Genomic DNA, 22,101 nt, shown 5'->3' on the forward strand with positions numbered 1-22,101 from the left:
AAATGTTGGTTCCCAAATACACATTTTATATATATATATATATATATATATATATATATATATATATATATATATATATATATATATATATATATATATATATATATATATATATATATATATATATATATATATATATATATATATATATATATATATATATATATATATATATATATATATATATATATATATATATATATATATATATATATATATATATATATATCTCCAAGATTTATAAACTTATTCCATAAATAAAAAAATTCAAGTTTTCATTCCTACTATTTCTTATCCAATACAGTAAGTAAAAAATGAAGCAAAAGAAAAGGAAAACAGATGCCTAGAATAGGAGGAAATATTTTATTTTATGTTAAAAGGCTCGACTCATCTCACAGTATAGGGGGATTGTCTTTACAAATGATACATTTGTCTTGCAACACCTGTATGAAACTTCATTATTGAAAGTATGAATATGTATCTTGCATAAATTTTGTATATGCAAGTACGCATGTATGCATGTATAAAACAGGGATTACTATAAGGGTCTTCAAGCACGTGGGCCCGCCCCGCCATGCTTGAATTTCAGGAGCCATGGTAAAATTCCTACCTACCTTTCAAAATTACACTAATCAAGTTTCCTTATCATTGTATTTTTAAATTTAATTGGTGACCTACAATAATAACTGTACTTGTACTGTAATGACAAAGATAATTACCAAGCATCATCTGTCATGACTGACAATCTTGTTTACATAATACAGGCATTATAGTACATTGTCATGATACCATGCAAGATGTCACTCTCCTTGAATTTTTCTGTGATGATCCCTGTGATATATAAGTACACACAAACACACGCATACACAAACATTTTAACAATCAAGATAGAGGAAGCTTTGATTCTCAAGTCCTGCAGAATGAGTGTTGGGCGTACTAAGTACTCGTTACAAAATACACCGCACAGATCACCAGATTGAGCCACGCCCTTCTAGTAATACGAAGAACACGGAGTGTCCACGGGCCAGCAAACCAAAATACTGACAAGTAGGAATAATTGATTTATTATAAAAAAGAATCAAGACACCCTTACGACAAACTTCACAACAGCCTGGTTACACTGGTTCCTGGATAGCTGATATTATGATCCCTAAGACGCTGTGGCCGGAGGGGACCGACCACTGCCGGCATCTGAAGCGTACTAGGACTTGCACAACCTAATATGGTATATTAAGTGCAGGAGCTGGTTATGGTGATTCAATATGCAAGTTTCACTGGGTTCTTGGGTATATTCTGCATGTGAGAAAAAGCCTGCTGCAAGGAGGTACATAGAATAGGTACTCATTGGCCCATCATTTGACTTCATGCCTTTGGCAGCCAGTTTATCAAAATAAAAGTACAATAGTGTGTATCAGTTCTTTCTGCATCAGTACTTATTTAGGAAATAAAATAGATTTTCTGAGAGCCCAAATCTATCTTACAATAATTCATTATTTCATATTCCTGAAAAAAGCTGGTAGGGAGTAAATATTTCCACAAAGGATGCACCTCACACCCATCAATATTTCATGCTTCAGATTTAAAACCATGAGGCCCATTCCAATTCTGCAGTCAAATTGGTTGCTAAGAAAATCAGAGCTACTCCCACTCACCACCTATTGTCTTAGACATCTTCAACAAGAGCTGTCCAGAATCAATATGACCCATTCTTCTAACCGAGTATATTTGGTATCCATGGCAGCTCATGACATCTTCAACCATCAGAATCAAAATATATGGCTAGTACAGTACTGGATAAGTAGACAAGTACTTCATGCTTACTTTAAAAATATTGATAGGCAATATATATATTTATTTTCTTAAAAAGTCCACAGATCTATGAAAATTATATACTCACCCCAACATGTCTGTCCGCAAGATAATATATATACCTGTATTTATATATAAAAAAATCTCTCTTCTCTTGCTAGAGGATTTGTTCAACAATTTTTACTCCGTATCACATTGTACCTGTAACACTCTTTAGTAATAATATCAACAAAAATTAGTTATACTGAAATTAATAAAAACAGGATCTACAACTCCTCCTTGGAGAGAATTTATCTTCCAGCCTAGTTGGCCCTTTCATTTAAGAGCAAGATGATATTCTCTATAAAAAAAGAAAAAAAGTTCAAGAGTTCTGTATCCTTTGTGTCTTGCCTTAGTGCTCACCTACACTTCCCTAACTAGTCTACACATCCTCCGCCTCAGCTATTATCGCTCAAGGCATCGAAGCGGTTGGCCGTACTAAGTTTAGGTGCTGCATAGTCTTCCTGCATGGAGCGGGTTGATCCGTGCCTCACGCTCTCAAATCCTTCATTGCTGTGAAGTAAGAGAACATAAACTCATTAATATATTTTTCTGGCTAGATACTGTATAGTTGATGGCCAAAAAATCTTTGTTACAGTTTAATCTTTTGACAAACACCAGAGATAATTTGTCTATCTTGTTGTGGTAATGACCGAGGTGGAAGTAACAAGTGCTGTAAGAGTATACCCGGGAAAAAAGAGCAGTGCACTTTGGTACTGGATCTTCAACTACGTGACAACTAATCCAACACTGATGACAAAACAGAGGTCTCATACACATTCAATGAAAATCATGAAATGCATAGTATGAAAAAAAAAAAAAAAAAACTAGTGTAATTCTGGAATGAAAAGTGAAGGTTGATCCCATAGGCATGACTGCCCGTTAGGGACAGTGTGGGTACAACACACTGTATACTAAAGCCTTCCGTGCCCAAGGAAGCAGCATGGCCGGTATTGCACTCAATTGCATTCACTTTGCCAAGTTGTAAACTTAGTTACCCATTTACAGCTGGGTGAACTGGGAGTGCTTGGGGATCGAACCATCAACCCATGGGACAAGAGGCAAGCACTGTATCCATTCACCTGCCACACTCCTAACTCTGGAGTAACTATTTAGAATATGATTGTCATTGCTACACTCAGTGATTGAAATTCAATTGTGTACAGTTCTCTGTTGTTTTGGGGAATGATGTTAAGTTTTACTAGTGTATCTTCTGTGCAAGATGTTACATTTATTCTTACAGTTTGAGTATTAAATATGTGTATCCATCAACCAATGGGCCGTAGTCACAGTATGGTGAACCCGACCACCAGGCACCACATGCTTGTGTAGGGTGAGGTCATTCAAGAACGTGCTTCGGGCACTCTGGTGGGTCGGATCCCGATGAACTGGACACGGCTACCAACATTTCCAAATTGGCTGGATGGCCAACTGTTACCACTACTCAAGCATCACGTACCCCAATAATATTTTCCTAAGGGGACACCAAAAAATCACATCGTATGACCAAATGAACATGAAAGTGTTAAGAGGACATCTATGGGAAACAAAAATTATTATTGTCTGGTGCTTGTGAGGTTTTTTGAAGGTTATATTTCACCATGTGTTGGCCACAGTGGGATGGCAGAATAGGATAAATTAACTTACAGCAGAGGTGAGTGCGTGGTGTGCATTTAAACTGAAATAGGCCTAACCAGATTCTTCCACACTTACGATCACCTCCCACATAGTATACACACCCCTGCTCTTCATACTACTTATTTTATATACAGTGATCCCTCGGTAACGAACGCCTCGGTTAACGAAATTTCGGTTAAACAAATTACCTTCCATAGGAATATTCAATTAACGAACAAAAATTCGGTTAACAAAATTCTTACGAAAACATGTCAACATGTTTTCGCTTGCTCACCAGCTGGACTATTAGTCCGCCAATACAGTAATCAGTTCTAGGGCTCAAATTCACTCCCATTTGAGTAAATATCAAGAAGGTTGTACTATTAAATATTTTTCAAAGTTTTATATTAAAATTATGAGTAATTTTAACACTTATTTAACATAATTGCAGTACAGGAAACTAGTTTTTGGTGCGTCAATCAGCCACTTCACTCACCCACCAAGGCGTCAGTTTGTATCTCTGGTAAGTGAAGGTAACATCTTGCTTGTGCCTCTCTTGAACATAAAACTATTTTTACGTTTTTACAGTACAATTATTGGTCATTCTGAAATTTATTTTACATATTGACAATATATAGTGCAGTGCAGTGTTGATTTAAGGAAAATAATCTTGAATTACACCTAGTGACCTTAAAATTTTATGGGTGAAATGACGGCATCAAGCACGGGGTGATTTCTCTTCCACCCCCATTTCTAATTCCCATCATCATCAACCAGGAGCCTTCTACATACACACCTCAAAGTAAGAGGACTTTAATGCATTTTTTTTACTTTGTATGTAATTTTTGGTGAGCTGGAACCAATTACCCAAAATCCCATTGAAACAATGGTTTCGGTTAACGAACGACCCTCTGTAACAAATTGAGTTCGTTAACCGAGGGACCACTGTAGTAGTTCTATATTATATTTTCTTTGTTTCTAAGTCTCGTTAGAGTATTGAAATGATTTTTCCACAACTTTTATAGTTTCATTGTATGTAACAATGGCAACATGTATTACCATCTCTTGCAAGCCACAGTTGACTGGCATGTCAGCCAGCAGACTTCTGGTGCACATCTCAGAAAAATGGACTTCTTTAACAATTATTTTATTATATAAAAATGATGTGGCTTAGGAATAAACAAGCTGTAATATCATACTATTAAATATGAAAAATGAAGAGCACAGGTTATATGTGAACGGATGTGTGTAGGTGGTGAGCTATAAATACGTCTGCAACTCACCAGCCTAGCTGCTCCATTTATTGTTGCCTTTAATGAAACTATAAAAGTTGTCAAAAAATCATTACAGTACAATATGTACTCTAATGTGACTTAGAAGTGAAGAAAAAACAAAACGAAGAAAAAATATAAAACAAGGAAACGAAGACGAGCATGGGTGTGTAGGGAGGTGGTTCTAGACAAAGCCTTGGCTATAAACTACATGGCCAACTAGCCAGCTCAGCCACCTCGTATATTATGAAAGTATAAAAGTTGGTAATAATCATTACATTACTATAATGTGGCTTAGAAATATAGAAAATATAATATAAAACTATAAAATATGAAAAATAAAAAGCATTAGTGGGAAGTGAATGTGTTATGAGGCGGTGGATTACTGGGCTTTAAATGAGTGATGTGACGTCATGGCATACACACCCACCACACGCCTGAGTCGGCCGAGCTGGGTAATTGCGTGAACCGTGTCGCGAGCTGGATGCGTGGGAGGTACAGTACGTGCGTGGAAGAACTTATTCATTGTACATAAAATAACATATACTGTACTAGTAAATGTGAGGAATAAATACAAAATAATAATAGAACAAACTCTACATTGCCATTTAGCAGATGACGGTGAGAGCATAGCAGTGGGTGAGGAAACACCAGTTGTAGCTCTCACCCCCAGTGCTTGCTTCTACACACATGCCGGTAGTGATTAATCTCTTTTATGTTATTTACCTTATGACAATTTTTATATTTTGGGGGCACATACTGTCCTGTGTGTAGTGTGCATTTAAACTGAAATAGGCCTAACCAACCGACTGAGTTGCCAGATGCGCTATTGACAGGTATATATAACCACGAACGGTAAGTCCTCGTTCAACGTTGCCTCCGACAACGATGTTTCGTTATAACGTCGCTACTCTTTAGATACCTAGGAATCGGACAACGTCCCGCCGATTCGGCATAACGTCGTCACGGGCTACTTTGTACGGAGCATCACCTTCTCTCACCCAGTCAGAGAGGGAGGAGAAGCCCCCTCCGGGTCTCAGTGACTCACCACCCTCCTCCTCTCCACTACCCACCACACACTTGCTCCACCTCTGCCCATCAGCCACCCTCCTCCCCTCCACTACCCACCACACACTCGCTCCACCTCTGCCCATCAGTGAGTACAATACAAAATGATTTAGTTAAGTTATCTTTCTGGAAGTCTAATATATACTATTTTCTAAAAAAATTACATTGTATTTGTGTACTGTTTATGTAATGTATTTTATGGGGCAAAGGGAGGCTGGGGAATGTAACTCCCGTATTTTATCTATTTCTTATAGGGAAAATTGATTCCGTTAACGTTGTTTCCGTCATCAACGCGGTTTTCAGGAACGGAACCACGACGTTAAGCGATGACTCACTGTACTTTATGAGTGATTTAAGGGATTTTCAAGGATAATTTTGACAACTAGTTAAACTTTGAATGCTGGTGGAATAGCACTTTGCACAAAATACGTGAAAATAACTAGTGACTGCAGGTGGGTATCCTCTCACTAGGCCTACTGACGCGTAACTCTGAGGCTGACCGGGAAGAGCCTCCTGCATGTGTTATGCCATTCCAAGAGTGCATCATATCTCGGAATACTGAGCTATGCAAAAAAAAATATTAATGTAAATTTTTTTTTAATAATTTAGTTGAATATTTTACTTTCATCTGAGTTATATAGAATTACGAGTTATGAAGGGTTTACTGTACACCTTTATCAGCCTATCCAACAATTTTCTCTATTTCAATTTTTTTTCATGCTATTCAAACACCTTACAGTATACGGTAAAGTACAGTACTCACTTTGACTTTCTCTTGCCCCAGGCACCCATTGGGTTAGCAGCCTGAGCATCAGAGAGCGAAGGGAAGGCCATCTCATTATTAATGTCAGGAGCTGTTCGATTCCGCCTTGGTGCTGTGGAGGAAATTAAGTAAATTAAACTTGTACCTTGAGGTAACTTGCTAGGTGAACAAAATCACTAACTAACTTCAGTAAAGGTGTTCCCATGGTCACTATGTAATGGAAAATTGAGGACAAAAACAAACACAATCCTAATCCCTTAGTAAGTTATTATTTTGTTTAATACCAAATAGTAGATACAGTATAAGCTGTATTTGTACACCTCAATATCAAGACATTTGGATAAATCTTTGTACTGTTTGATAATAATGACACTGGTGATTGTCAGATACACATGTGTACAATCTTCCACCTCAATCTTCCTCATACTCCTCTTTGCTCCTCCTCACACTCCTTACTCTTCTTTTCACTCTTCCCATTTCTTACTCTTCTTCCACTTTATAATATATACAATTAATTTAACAAACTAAGAACCAAATGAAATGGTTGCAATCAAATGGATCACACCATTAACACTGGACACAATTCCTTATGGTTAGGTTGAGACAGGGCCAGTAAACCAGGGGCCCCATTAACCAGTTACCACCTGGAACAACTTTTAATTACACACATTATTACATTAATTAGGTAAATACAGCTTTAAAATGGCACAACTAACTGATGGTTAGTCTTAATTTATGCTTTTAGTTATGGGGGTCTCTGATCTGGGAGTGAGTGGACAGTGTTTGGGGGGGGGGGGCTATGGTAGATTTGTGCCAACTAAGGCTCCTACTCTGGCCTGTATCCCTAATTTAGTATTAGATTTCTATCAAAATGCATCCCCAGCTGAGGCTCTTGACCTTTCTATAATGCCTAAAAAGTGATACAAGACTGGGCCATGATGTCCCTTGGAAAGAGGAGAAAAAAAGAAAGATTACTAAATATTGTAAGTACATTTTCAAAACACTGGGTCCATAATTGAGGATATGCTTTTGGTAATGAGAGTCCCTAATTAAAGGGAACCAGAGCTGCACAGCCCCGATAAACTATGTTCAGTAGTACAAGGCCACAACTTACTAGATTTTGGGAGAGGAGAAGCGGACATATTACGCATGTGAGGGGGGACATATGATGAGTTGGGATTCTGCACGTGCCTGGTGACTTTCTCTTCTGGTTCAACTGGTGCAACATGCTTGAAGAGAGAGAAAAAAAAATTAGAGTAGTGTTTATAAAGCACATTTAAATGCACTCACTGGTTACAAAATGTAGGAATGCAAAAACTATGGAAAATTACAGAAAATACAGAAATTTATCAAACTGTTAAAAAATACTACAATATGTAACAACATAAATAAAAAGATGCATTATATATAAAGAAGCCTACAAATAAAGGTATAACATTAGTATGCAGGGTTGATAAAAAAAAAAAGTTTCATAAATGTGAGGGTATATTCTGGAGACACACTGTATGTTAGTATATACGTCTTCATGAACAAAGGTTGAATACCCCATAGTTTCAAGGTTATAACACATACTGTATATAATAGATCTGGGAGATGTGCAAATTAACAATGGACAGAAACATAAAATATCAAGGGACCATTTACTACTGCAGAAACATGTATGACTCAAAATACAGTATCAGTTAACTGTACTGTACCATTATTATTTTGTTAAGTGTTTCTTTTATGGGAAATAGCCCACCCAGGCACAGATCATCGACCCACAAAAGGGCCTGTGTGGATGAAAAAATAAGAATAAAATTAATAAAAATTAGAGAAATAGAGAAAGGAAATGAGTACTGTATGTTAATCTATACCACAAAGATGCGGGAAAAACAACTTTTTTAAACGAGACAGATTGCAAAAGGATGGAAACACAGAAGGCAAAGCATTCCACAGCTTGGCTGTGTGTGAGGGGGGAACTACTATAATGGGTTATTCTAGTGAACCCAACATCCACACAGAAACGGTGGGCGTCACAGGCAAAGATGAGTGTTACAAGCCCACTGCCTTGGCGGTGGTACAAAGAATGCCAAATCCACCGAACATTGTCTGTTAAAGCACCTGTAAAAGAGTGAGTGAAGTAACACTAGTGAAGAGAAAGAGAAGAGTTAAAGACAAAATGCCTTCGATTCCACCCTAACAAACAGTTGGACAGAAGAGGAGCCACCCCAGATACGAGAGCAGTACTCCAAGTTAGGACGAATGAATCTCTTATAATCCTGAAGCAACTACTCAAGAGTTAAGGAGCTACAGCAGCTATGTTGTGAATGTGTGGCTTCCATTACATGTTTATTTATTGTTTTAATTGTTCACTTTGTTAAATGGAATTATTCTTGTAATATACCACATGCAGAGTATATTCATTCTGAAGTTGTTTGGATTCTTAAACTAGGGGGATACCGAGATCCCATGGTGGACCCAATCCTGACCTTCACCATACTGGACGCAAGGTGATTTTGAGGGTAAAATTTTGAGAAAAAAGCGTGTCTTATATGCCGCAAAATACGGCATGTACACTGCACTCCAAAGTCACCACACCAGTCTACCTTTTTTGTTTAAAGGACCCAGGATATAAAGTTGACTCGCATTTCCCTCCATTTTCTTGTGGCTTGTGCTGATTTCTCGAGCATTACAGTGATTTTTTATTTATAACAGTGTTGTGAGTTTTGAACCATGCCTCGTGTTGCTGACGAGGGTGGAGGGGTGAGAAAATGTAAAAAATGCAAGGAGATTGAACCATGTGGTGATAGTGTGCTGCCTCCCGATGCCTCTCCGTAGCGAAATATTAAATTTTTCACAACATTTCTTCTTTAACTAATTTTCCTTAAATAGACTATGTACGTTTTATAATGGAATAAGGTTCATACTGCATTCACATGAAATAACGAAGGTATAAAATAATGTATGGGTATAAACATTTTCATTAAACCTAAACACAAATTTTATGTTTTACTTGCGCTTACATAAAGAAATATTTATTTTATCGTGATTACTCATATAAAAGTGTTTGTAGATAATTTATTTACAATGCTAATGCAGCAAACCCCACCTTTTTATATCAAATAGCAAGCTTGTTAAGACTCATTACATACAATTATCTCTTGTGTGGTGCAGTCAAGTGCAGTCAGGTAACAGGCCAGACCCCGAGCGTCTCACAGGAGAGCTCCCACTCAAACCCAAGAATGTTAACAATCAAATAAGGTACATTTTGAAATCTAAAGAGGTAAAATTATTGCACACAGCAGAGGCAGCCAAAGATTTGTATACAGTACCACAATTTAAGGGCAAGATCACTTAAATGACTGTACCGTATATTAATGTTCCCTTAAATAAATGTTTTGTGTATTAACCTAACAACAACCATTCTCCCTTACAGTATCACCCACCACTGGAACTTGCTGAGTCTGAGATGGCTCGGTCTTCCACACTCCGTCCCTTCGGTCTCCATGGTCCCCTTTCTCTCCATCATCATCTGCCGAGCCACCCCCTCCTTCTTCTTCATCTTCTATTTGCAACTTTGTAATCTTCAAGTCAGTCATGTCTTTGTCTGCTTCATCCTTAAAGTCATTCCATTCCTCCTCTTCCTGAAAAGAAAAATATCTTCCATGAAAATGCATCAATACAATATTCAACAATTTCTAACAAATATGAAACAATTATTGAACACAAACTTACTCTGCAAGTTGAAATTCAATAAAAAAAAGAAAGCTGTGTTGTAAAGCATACTGATCATGCCACCAATGATTGTGATGGAAGGCTAAAAGACAAGGGTAAATTATATACATACAGAATTCCATCTAACATCTTGAAGACTAATACAATGACCCAAGTACCGTATATAATGTACTGTATATAAGGAAGCATACAAATTTCTACTTTCGTTGCTGGACACCTGAATAATTCTGCAAACAAACTTAAATTTGAGAGAAATAGCAATGAGGGATGGACCTGTACAAATCCTCATGCTTCCTGCATACATAGTTGAGGAAAATAAAAGAGGTGAACATTTTAATACTGTACTGTATATTGTACAAGGTATCCACATTGAAATGAACCTACCCTGGTACAATGTCAATTCTGTACAACACTTGGCAAGGAACCACCGACCAGAGGCGACCTATACGCACGGATGCAGCAATTTGAGGAGACTGGCAGTACTCTAAAACAGCATGGTGGAGGAAAGCTGGCTAGGTAAATATGGACCCATTTCCTGGCCACCGATATCACCTGACTTTATCCCACTCTATTTTTTTCTTTGGGTTATGTGAAGTCCAAGGTGTACTCCACAGTGTGCAAGACATTGTTCAGCTGAAAGAGCCTGTAGCTCCCGTTGTAACTTGGTCTGTGCTACGAATGATACCTTAATGATATGTACCCATACACCACATGAAACCCAAGCATACTGACCATCAGCTTGGTGAATGTTCCTCTGTTCATAATATTAAAAAAAAAAAAAAAAAAATAAAGCTTTTTTTCCATTTCAATGTAGCTACCCAAGAGCTAATACCAGTACTGTTTTAGACTAAATAATATATGTTACAAAATTAATCATACCCCTATCAATCAAGAAAAAAACGAACAAAAAAACACTAAACTTAAAAAAATTAAAAGCAGTGGGTACTATATTTGCATCCACGATGAAACAGCACATTATTTGTATCCAAAACCTAACCTAACCCACTGTTAAGAGTAGAAAAAGCAGGCAGCTGATACAGTACAGTCAACCCTCGCTTTATGCGCTTACACGGTACCCTGCCGAAACCGGAATGCTCAATTTCCGCGGTGCGTGTACCCCTTTACGCAGAGAGCGGCTGGCGAGCCGCGCCATTTTTGGATCCAAACCTCCCGCCCTCTCCCGCCATCCATCATGTTGTGTAAGCGGCGCGAGTAGGTTGCACAGTGTGTGTGTCTTTGTTGCGTTATCAGTGACGTCATATGACATATCGGACTGTAATTGGGCCATGCATCCTTACCTCCCTCCACTGCTAGCTGTGATTGGTTTAAAGTAATGTGACGTGTCCACCCGCGGGAAGGAGGGAGGGAGGAAAGACGACGCTTGACCTAGCCGCGGCAGTTTCATCCCTCCAGGCCACACCGTGTATACGCGAATCCATTGTTCTGTAAAATGGCTTCTGCCGGACCACCGCCCCCAGAGAGAAACCTTTCCTTACCTGGACCCAGCCGCCCTAAGCCAAAGAAGACACGACGTTCCATAAGCTACGAAACTAAGTATAAGATCATACAAGAGTTGGAGAAGGGAACAAGACAGGTTGATCTCGCGCGCCAGCATGGTGTTAACGAGTCTACGATCAGGACAATTAAGAAGGATGCAGCCAAGATAAAGGAGCACACGAACATCACAAAGTCTACAGGTGCTTCTATGATCAAGTATTGCCACAACCAGGTGCTTCTCAAGACAGAAAAATTACTTGTGAGCTACTTGGTGCGTCAGGCGCGACGGAACATGGCGGTGGACACGCGCTCAGTTAAGGAGTACGCACCTGAACTGTATGCTGCAGTGTCACGAAAGATGGGAATTACAGAGCCCAAACCCTTTAAGGCTTCCTCTGGGTGGTTACAGAGGTTTAAGAAGAGAAACAAGATCACCAATATCAACATTGGTGGTGAAGAAGCTAGTGCTGACCGTGTTGCAGCTAGGGAATTTCCTCCGTTTTTGCGTGAGATTATGGAGGAAGGGCAGTACACCGACGACCAGGTGTTTAACATGGACGAATCTGGTCTTTTTTAGAAAAAACTACCTTCCAAGACCTTCGTTGTGAAGAATGCCAGCAAGTGTCGGGGCCGGAAGTTGCAGAAGGAGCGCATCACCGTCCTGTTTACCACCAATGCCTCCGGTACCTGTAAGCTCAAGTTATCGGTGATCCACACAGCACGCAAGCCGCACACCTACAAGAGCATGGACATGTCCAAGCTAAATGTCCACTGGCTGACCACACGTAAGGAATGGATGTTCTCTACACTGTCCCTCTCCTGGTTTGATGACTGTTTCGTTCCCAATGTGAAGAAATTCTGTGAGCAACAGAATGTGCCATTCAAGATTTTGTTGCTGCTGGACAACGCACCAGGACACTCGCCCCTACTGTTAGATCGTCACCCCAACGTAAAAGTGGTCTTCCTTCCTCCCAACACTACGTCTATATTACAGCCCATGGACCAGGAGTTAATCTGTAATGTAAAAGCTGCATTCTCTACTAAAAAATTCAAGCTCCTGAACGACTACACCAACACCAAGGAAGAGTTGCGTAACCTGAGTGACACCAACACCGATAGCAAGAGCGAAGACGACGAGGATCAACAGTTGGCAGAGCAAGAAGTACTTGTGAAACAGTTTTGGAGAAAATTCAACGTCAAGAAAGCTGTGGACTTCTTGGTGGAGGCATGGGATCAGCTGTCTGTAGCAACTGTTCGTCACGCATGGAGACGTGTTGCAAGGCATTCCGGCCGTTAGGCAGAGTAAATCTGTGACTGGTGAGGTTCAGACTGTTGCAGTAGCAGTGGACCTTGCCAGAGAAGCTGCGCAGAGTGTTACAGCTGCAGGCTTCTCCGAGACCACCAACGACGACATCCTGGAGGTGATAAGGGATCCTGATGTGACTACCGACGACATGGTAGATGATGATGACGTCAGTGAAGAGGCAGGTGGTGCGTCATCCCAAGAAGAACGCCGCTTATCCCATAGTAATGTTAGGGGTGCCATCGAGTGTATCGAGAAAGCCAAGCTCCTCCATTCCGACGACCCTGATGCAAACAGGTATGAAATCTTCACTACCCAGCTGTTGAAGACTATGGAGCCCTACATCAAGGTTTATCACGACAACATAAACACCAGCCGTCAGCAAAGCATAACAGAGTTCTTCGCCTGCAACCCACCACAGCCAGCCCAAGCCAGTGATAGTGACAGAGGTAGAGACAGTGATGATGACTTTGAGGGATTTGTCAGGGAGGCACTAGTAAGTGTGGATGACACCGATGAAGACTCACCTGAGGGCCAGTAGCCTGCCCTCTGCCTCGGAACCAGCCTCCATTCCCCTACGCCGACCCATCTCTTCTACTAACGTAAGTGTTAACCCCAGCCTTGTTTTTTTCTAACCTAACCTTCAGTTTATTCTTCTTTTATTGACTGTTCCTTTCTATATTATGTGTGGGTGAATACCATCATAAAGTTAGGAGGTTTATTTTTAGTAAAACGTACGTATTGTGTCGGGAAAAAGTGGAGTTTGGGGGTCGGCCCGGTCTCTATTTCAATTAATCCCATATGTTATGTTGTTCACTTTACGCGTTTCTCACTTTACGCGGGCCGCCGTGGGTTGAATTAACCGCGTAAAGTGAGGGTTCACTGTAATTATTTATACTGTATACCCAAATATAAACTACCTGTACCATATTACTCAGTTAAACTATCCAGAAATCAGTGTCAAATAACACAAATAGTATACGTTCACAGTTGGCTGCAAATATCATGTACGATACAGTATCTACACTCATGGGTGCAAATAACCACTCCACAAAAACTGAAGGAAAGACGGATGGATGGATGGATGGAGGGGTCGTGTGCAAGATCCATTTGTTTCAATGGGAGGACCCAAAAAATCCTTAATAGGTAGTTTTTGAGTGACATTATCCATGTTTCCAGAACTAGACCATACACTAGTAATACTGTCAGCCATTCAGGTTATGAAGCCTGCAGGTGGTGAGCTAATTGTTCATGCTGGGTGTCTCAACAGAGAGAATGTGACATCTTCCCAAACAATCAAAACTCTGAGGGCAGTCACTCAACATACTACAAAATACCTTCACATCAATGGACATGTTTAAGGTTTTTTCTTTCAACAGCGAATCTATTTTTACTTCTACAGACACCCTCACCAGCATGGGATTTTTCATTGTACCCAACTGATCTTCTGCCCCCAAAGGGCTGTAATAAGTAACAAAAACGGAGAAAATTCACCTTTGTTTAGGTTATATGAAAGATATGTGCAATAAATAATAAACTGTATACATAAAATGATGGGTTTATATTCCTCACAGTACAGTATAATATAATTATTTGATTAATTTTCTTTAAAACAATTAATATACGACAATTATTACAGCACTGAGAATAATTTCCAATATCTGGAAAATATAAATAAAATTCCAAAACCATCTCCATTCCGTGTACATTATTCGAAGTATTTCCGAGTGATTGCATCATGCGCCGAGCGTGTGGGTGGGCTAATTGCATGGAGAACTTAGGTTGTAGGATCAGAGTGCTTGAGTTGTGATTGGCTACAGCTGTCATGTGACTACATGGGACACCTATGATTAGCTGATTTATCTTGCAGTCTATCTCCAAAAACTTAAGTATCAGGGCACACACTTTGCCTTCTGCCATTGTCAAGTTTCATTGCTCACTCGCTGCTGTTTTCACATATGATCTGTGTTGTGCAGTACTGTACCAGGATGCACCCAGCCAAGAATACCATTAAAGCAGTGTTAAGATGTGAAAAGTAATTACTGTACAATTATGTATACAATAAGTGTAAAAGTACCATAAGTACAGTACATAGAGTGAACAGTGTATGCCTACTGTAGCTAGTGTGTAGAGGGTGTATGTACAATATACAGCATGTGTACAATCCCTCTTTCATGGAGGGAAAGGAGAGTGACAGTTAAACACCAGCTACAGTAGATGGTAGAGGGCAAAGGTAGTCCACCCTGTATCATCATAATACCATTTGGCCTGCCTGTACCACAGGCTCAAGATGACAGTATCTGCTGGCGAGTACAGTATTGTATACGTGGTGTATAGAGTAGTCTATTTTGTTGATTTAATATACTGTACCTGTACAATAGTGTTTGCATACATAAATACACTTCTGTGGCTGTATAACTGCAGTTATGCCTCCCTAGCAATAGTGTCACAGTTTAAACTTGGAAACATTCAATGCCCAGAAAAATTCCATAAAAGTGCGATTTCTTCCGGGGTTGAGGATTCGTCTCAATACCCAAAAAGCTATTGAACACGGAAACATTCTGCACCAATTTCTCCTCGTTTGTATGGTAACACTTAAAGACAAGAGTCCAAGTTAACAAAATAAAAATATCGAAAGAAGAAAGATGATACAGTACTGTACAGGTACTCTGAGAAAATGACAAAAAGTGCACATATTATCACTTACGATTTTTCCATCTTGGGTCGGCTGAGGAGACGCCATTGATGCCAGTCTGTAACCATGTTGGAATGTAGCAGTATCTGCTACTTTGGGAATTTTAGCAGTTTAGTGCAAATGGAACAGTTTCTTCAAAGGTTTTTTTAAAAATTTTAAGATTAGAATGGAAGATAATTGATGTTTTAAGTTAGGTTACTTTTGGTAGGTTATTTGATCAATTATAATTAATCACTCAAATAATTATTTGAGTGAAAAATTATAGCATGTAGCCATACTGTATCTGCTCCTTGTAGAGCTAACCACCAACATAATATTATGAAAGTACTGTACCAGATATTGAAACATTCTACAAAACCTTACTTAAATTAACCTAAAACCCAATACGGTGCTGTACTGTGGTTATCTTGGATTTCATTCTTTAAAAACATAATTTCTTCAAACAGAAACAAATACAGTACAGTACGACAGACACGAGAAACATGTCAGCATCATCTCCTAGACGTACAGATGTAAAAGTTATATTATGCAAGTGTTATCCTCATGCACTTACATCATTTTCTTGCTCAAGATAAGAAAACTTTTAACTTTTATGGAGAAATTTGCTCAAGTTGGTAATAAAGGAATGCCAGTCATCGAGTACGGTATTACCACTTAAACTTCTTTCTTACCTCAGGATCAAGCCAAATCTGGTGCTGAATAACAAACCGTAATTCTATTTTTCACCCTAGTTTTTCCTGTAAATAAAAATGCTCTGTATCCATGGTCTTCATGATACTCTGTTTGGGCAGCCTCCTATTGGTGACAAACACTTCTCAGTGACTAAATGACTGAAAATGCTAACACTTCCCAGCCAGCAACTGACCTTCCTTTCCATACGAACCTGCTTGACCAAATGTACCTGAGCTATTAATATTTATATACTGTACTTACATTCTAGGATAGGTAAGTTAAGATAGGTTTGGATGTTATTATGAGCCACTTTAGCAAAATAAATTTAAGAAAACTTGTTTCTTATCTTTCGAATACCTGTATCAATGAAAGTCTAAAGGAACTGCAAATTTCCTACATTTGTTTTTTCTACAGTATTCTCATGAGGAAATTTAGCAGAGATGTCATCACCAACACTATGTTTAGGATTATTGTTAACGTGCTCACTATCCTACCTAACCTAACCTAGCTTAAAATAATGCACTTCCACCCCAAGATAGGTACCAGTTCCATAGCCCAGGTATGGTTGGTTCTTTTGCCTTATTCATGATGTACAGTATAGTAGATGTTAGGTGGTCGCTGGTAAGTATTTGCAGGTTATGAAACACCATCCGGGACAAAATCATCAAAATGATAATACAAATATTGACAGAAAATCTCTTTATTTAATGGTATTCATTAGTCTAAGAAACAATTTAAAATCATCATATAAAAATGTTGCTACTGCCAGTTTTTCATGTGTATGAAACAGAAGCATTTAATGTCTTTGAGATGTTTGCCCTTTAGTGTCTGTGAACAGCTGACTGAGGTGGTCAATGTTTGCCTTTATAACAAAACAGCCAAGAAAACAAAAGTAAGAAAGTTGCAATTCCTACAAACTTTTATTGATATTAAAAAGGTCATTAACAAGTCTTCTATAGTTTTTCCTAAAGTGGCTCATCATGTAATGTAAACTATTACTGTACAGTACAAGGTTTTGCCGATTAAAATCATGGTAATTAACCCACAAACAATAGCAAATGATATAGGCTCATAAGCCAGTGTCACATTATAACGCAGTAATAATATTCCTTAAAAATGTTCGTGTGAATGGAAATGACAACATCGCTACTGCAGGGAAGCCGCCCCACGCCAAACTAAAGGTAATGTTACAAAAATAGCAAATTCCTTTTACAGCTCGTCCTTCTTTGGGATGTTATTATTTTTAGTAATATAATTCAGAATAATTCATCACCATAATCACCGAAAAAAAAATTGTCTAAAGTTGTTGCTGCAGTTTCTTAGTATTATATGTAGTATGGTTATCAATGTTCAGACTCCTGCTACTGTAATCAGCTGCCTGAGCGGAGTCTTTATATACATTTACCAAAAAATAAAAAAAATATTGTAAACAGCTTTGTTCTTATTGAAAGCTTATGACAATACATTCCTTAGTAGATTACACAATGAACACACACACATAGTATCATGTATACTCACAGTAACCAGCCTACTTGGGTAACACCTGAGGGCTACACCGTCAAACAACTGGGACAGACACAGAACCTTAGTCCAGGCCAAGTAAAATGGGTGGACTCTGCACGGCGGCGCCTTCACCCATAACAAACATAAATAAGCAAGTATTTAGTGTTAAATGAGCAGTCTAACTACACCTTCCTTCCAACTACCAGGATTGTCATCTCACCTTCTGTGGGGGTTCTTCGACCACGGGAGCGGTCTCAGAGCTCTCTTCCAGCTTCTTGACGGGTTCTGTCTTCACTTTGAGCCCCTGTTGATGTTCTAATTTCTTTTCTGTCTCTTCGAGTCGACGGGCGATCTCACCAGTGGTGGTATACTTCTTCCCCTTCACCTTCTTCTTGTCCTTTTTCGCAAAGAAACTATCCAGGTCAGCCATAGTGATCAGCTTTACGGAGGGCGGGATCTGCCTACACCAGACCGGCGCTCAGAGCTCACCAACTCCTAGCAGGACTCGGAAACAGGACCAGATGGAAATAAGAAATCACATGTACCTAAACATCACCAGAGTGAAGGCAATCAGAAGGAAGTACTATCATCGAGAGTATTTGGAAACCTTTTGTATCATTCAAGTTGTCATCTATATAAGGTATTCGGATACCTCATCGGGTACCAAGAAGGTATATTCGCTCATTTTCGATCCTATTATGGCTAGATTTCGTTTATCTATAGTTCAATGGCAACAGGGAAAACGAATTCCCATTTGCCGGGTATATGCAGAAATAGTGCTTTTAAAACTAATAATTATAGTTATAAATCAAATTCGCAAAGGAATTATAATTAATTTGTTTCATATGAGCTATATAAATTGCGGTAACCAAGATATGAGCTGACGTAAAGCTAAGATTTTAATTCCTTTTAGTTGGTAACAGTAATGAACACTGACATGTATTTATTCTTTCCAATAGCGTGTGTCATAGTGTGTGACGGGAGTTTAATGAAATGTCAAGTGATCTTCAACTCTTAAAAATTTTATATAATGTGTGTGATGAGGATATAAGCCCCCCTCCCCCCCACACAAAAACCCCCACCCACCCCTCCAAATCCACACCCACAAACCCAACCCTCCACACCCACTCACACACACACCTACCCCTCCACACCCACCAACAAACACACCTAGCCCCCACCCCCACAACAATATCTTTTTTCTTTTTTTCTTTTATCCTCTTCACCACTGATCGGCTCGTTAGCCGCTTGGGCGATCGGTCACGTTTCTGTCACTCACTGTTGGCAAGTACTGGGCATGTACCGGCTCCTGAATGTACCTGAACCCGCTCCAGTGTTGGTCAAGTCTGGTCTTGAAAGAGCTCACACTCGGTGCCGTCACAACACTCTCTGGCAGATGGTTCCAAGAGTTCACAACTCTCACACCGAAAAAGTTTGCCCTCACAGTTTTCTGGACTTGCGGCTTCTTCAATCTTGAGCTGTGACCCCTTGTGGGGCGAGCGTCCGCCAGCTCCAAGTAAGGACACTCGACTGAGTAGTGGCCCCCGAGATGCTTATACACCTCAACTAGGTCCCCCCTTGCCCGCCTGTAGTATAAGCTAGGCAAGTTCAGGCGCTCCAATCTCTCAGGGTAGCTGAGGCGCCTAAGTGCATACCTAACCCCATCAACTATGTACCGTCCCTCGTAATGATTTTCAAGAGTGAGGTACTTTCCTGTTTGGAGTAGTACCACCCCGTCTGGTCCTTGAGATATACTAGAGACTGGCAGTTGACTGAAAATGTCCAAGGAGGGCCACCAGACTGGTGCCTAAGGTACCCCAGTTACATTGAGAGACCAGAACACCTGCAATTACTTTTGGCTGATATTTTCAACCTCTCCACCACTGATCAGCTCGTTAGCCGTTTGGGCGGTCGGTCACGTATTTTAAACACTGTTGGCAAGTACTGGGCATGTACTGGCTCCAGAATTGCCTAGGTCATACTATAGACGGGAAAGAGATGACAACTTAACTAATGTTTGTAAACATATTAGAGGGCACAACTCAATCGATTATTTATACCTGGAGCTGGCAGACGCCTGCCCCTCAAGGGGTCACAGCTCAAGGATGAAGAAGACTGTGAGGGCAAACGTTTTCTGAGTGAGAATTGAAAATTCTTGGAACAATCTGCCAGAAAATTTTGTGACGTCACCGAGTGTGAGCTCATTCAAGACCAGACTTGACCAACACTGGTACAGGTACGGATACATTCTGGAGCCAGTACAAACCCAGTACTGTTCTTACCATGGCGAAGAGGATAATATATATATATATATATATATATATATATATATATATATATATGTGTGTGTGTGTGTGTGTGTGTGTGTGTGTGTGTGTGGGTAGTCCTAGGCATGTCTGTATAAATTATGAATATGGTAAGTGAAGGGTGTTTTTTGTGGGCTAAATGTGTTGCATAACTTGCATCTGATTATATTTTCTGAATCCGGGTTGTCAAAGGCAGGCTAGTATATGGACTGGCTCACGTACATGAAGACACATCCTGAAAAAAGCTTCATCTGCACCTTAGTGGCCGACTGCTCTCACTGGATCAAGAACTGTCTTCGTTGAACAATGTAACTCATGCGGGGCCATAATGATAATTAAATTAATTTGCTCTTTTTAAGAAAGCTACATTTGATTAATTGTATAGCATTACGGGAGGATAATATATAAGTTACTGAAGACTCAAACCAGACCAAAAACTGTGCCATTGGCATAAGTTGTATTCGATGTGACACTCGTATTAGAATTAAGATTGTTACCCCTCTGCCACTTGGTATATTTTCTATGACAGGTCATTCCAATTTCAAGGAGTAACGGGCCAAATGTGCCTCGGCCCTGCTTGGCCGGTATTACCATATCTAAGTTATGTCTCTGTTCACCGTGCTTGTGTCCTCTTTAAGATATTTATGTTAGCAGAGAGGTGGGGTGGCATATTCAGAACCTCTGTACAAATATTCTTAAACTGCATCTTATCGTGTGTTATCCTACTCTCAGCTCCCTCCGCCTGGCTCTCACTTTTACACTTTTATCCTCTTCATCACTGATCGGCTTGTTAGCCGCTTGGGTGATCGGTCACGTCTCTGTTACGCACTGTTGGCAAGTACTGGGCATGTACCGGCTGCTGAATGTACCTGAACCTGCTCCAGTGTTGGTCAAGTCTTGTCTTGAAAGAGCTCACACTCGGTGCCGTCACAATACTTTCTGGCAGATTGTTCCAAGAGTTCACAACTCTCACTCCGAAAAAGTTTGCCCTCACACTTTTCTGGACTTGCGGCTTCTTCAATCTTGGGCTGTGACCCCTTGTGGGGCGAGCGTCCGCCAGCTCCAAGTAAGGACACTCGACTGAGTAGTGCCCCTTGAGATGCTTATACACCTCAATTCGGTCACCCCTTTCCCGTCTGTAGTATAAGCTAGGTAAGTTCATGCGCTCCAATCTCTCAGGGTAGCTGAGGTGCCGAAGTGCAGGCACCAGTCTGGTGGCCCTCCTCTGAACATTTTCAACCAATTGACAGTCTCTAGCATATGTCGGGGACCAGACGGGGTGACAGTACTCCAGATGGGGAAGCACTTCACTCTTGAAGATCGTTACGAGGGACGGACTGTCTAGATATCTGAACGACCTTCTTATAAAACCCAATAATTTATTTGCCTGATTTACCTTCTTCTCGCAATGGCCCGATAACTTCAGCCTATTGTCAACATACACACCTAGGTCCGTCTCACATTCAGTCTCAAATAGTGCAGTTTCTTCATCCCGTTGGGACATATGATACGCCTCCTTACCGTTGGTACCCCCCAGGTGCATCTTCTTACACTTCGTGACATTGAATCTCTGCAGCCATTCCTTCGACCATTCCTGGAGCCCACAGAGGTCCATCTGCAGCTCTTCACTGTCCGCTTGGTTCTTGATTTCCCGAAATAACTTGGCGTCATCGGCAAACATTTGTATTGAGGAGTGTATAACGTCAGGCATGTCATTTATGAAACAAACAAACAACAGCGGGCCCAATACACTGCCCTGTGGTACCCCGCTTGTGACAGGTACGGATGATAATTTCGTACCATTAATCACCACACACTGCTTGCGGTCATGTAGAAAGTCT

At 40.0% G+C, this 22,101-nt stretch overlaps 1 protein-coding gene across 2 annotated transcripts; it reads right to left on the bottom strand.

Annotated features, from left to right (window-relative positions):
- Positions 1-349: 349 nt before the first annotated feature.
- Positions 350-18,537, bottom strand: LOC121860175 (protein CDV3 homolog). 2 transcript variants are annotated; one of them, XM_042357232.1, is made up of 5 exons: positions 18,175-18,537; positions 9,996-10,193; positions 7,682-7,796; positions 6,568-6,679; positions 350-2,361 (listed from the first exon to the last, which is right to left on the bottom strand). In XM_042357232.1, the coding sequence occupies exons 1-5, from the start codon at positions 18,382-18,384 to the stop codon at positions 2,247-2,249; spliced, it is 750 nt and encodes a 249-aa protein (XP_042213166.1). In that variant the 5' UTR covers positions 18,385-18,537; the 3' UTR covers positions 350-2,246. The 2 variants fall into 2 exon arrangements, with proteins under 2 accessions (XP_042213166.1, XP_042213165.1); XM_042357231.1 differs by having other exon boundaries at positions 9,984-10,193.
- Positions 18,538-22,101: the final 3,564 nt, after the last annotated feature.

Source organism: Homarus americanus, unplaced genomic scaffold (assembly GCF_018991925.1).
Source record: "Homarus americanus isolate GMGI-L3 unplaced genomic scaffold, GMGI_Hamer_2.0 scaffold21914, whole genome shotgun sequence".
Classification (NCBI taxonomy): Eukaryota; Metazoa; Arthropoda; class Malacostraca; order Decapoda; family Nephropidae; genus Homarus; species Homarus americanus.

What these genes read in the sequence shown, in the direction of transcription:
- LOC121860175 (XM_042357231.1), bottom strand. Translation starts at nt 18,384, where the DNA reads ATGGCTGACCTGGATAGTTTCTTTGCGAAAAAGGACAAGAAGAAGGTG. An exon ending in TCGAAGAACCCCCACAGAAG is followed by an intron (nt 10,194 to 18,174) that starts GTGAGATGACAA and finishes TTTTCTTTTCAG; the next exon opens with GAAGAGGAGGAATGGAATGA. An exon ending in TTCTCCTCTCCCAAAATCTA is followed by an intron (nt 6,680 to 7,681) that starts GTAAGTTGTGGC and finishes TTTCCTCCACAG; the next exon opens with CACCAAGGCGGAATCGAACA.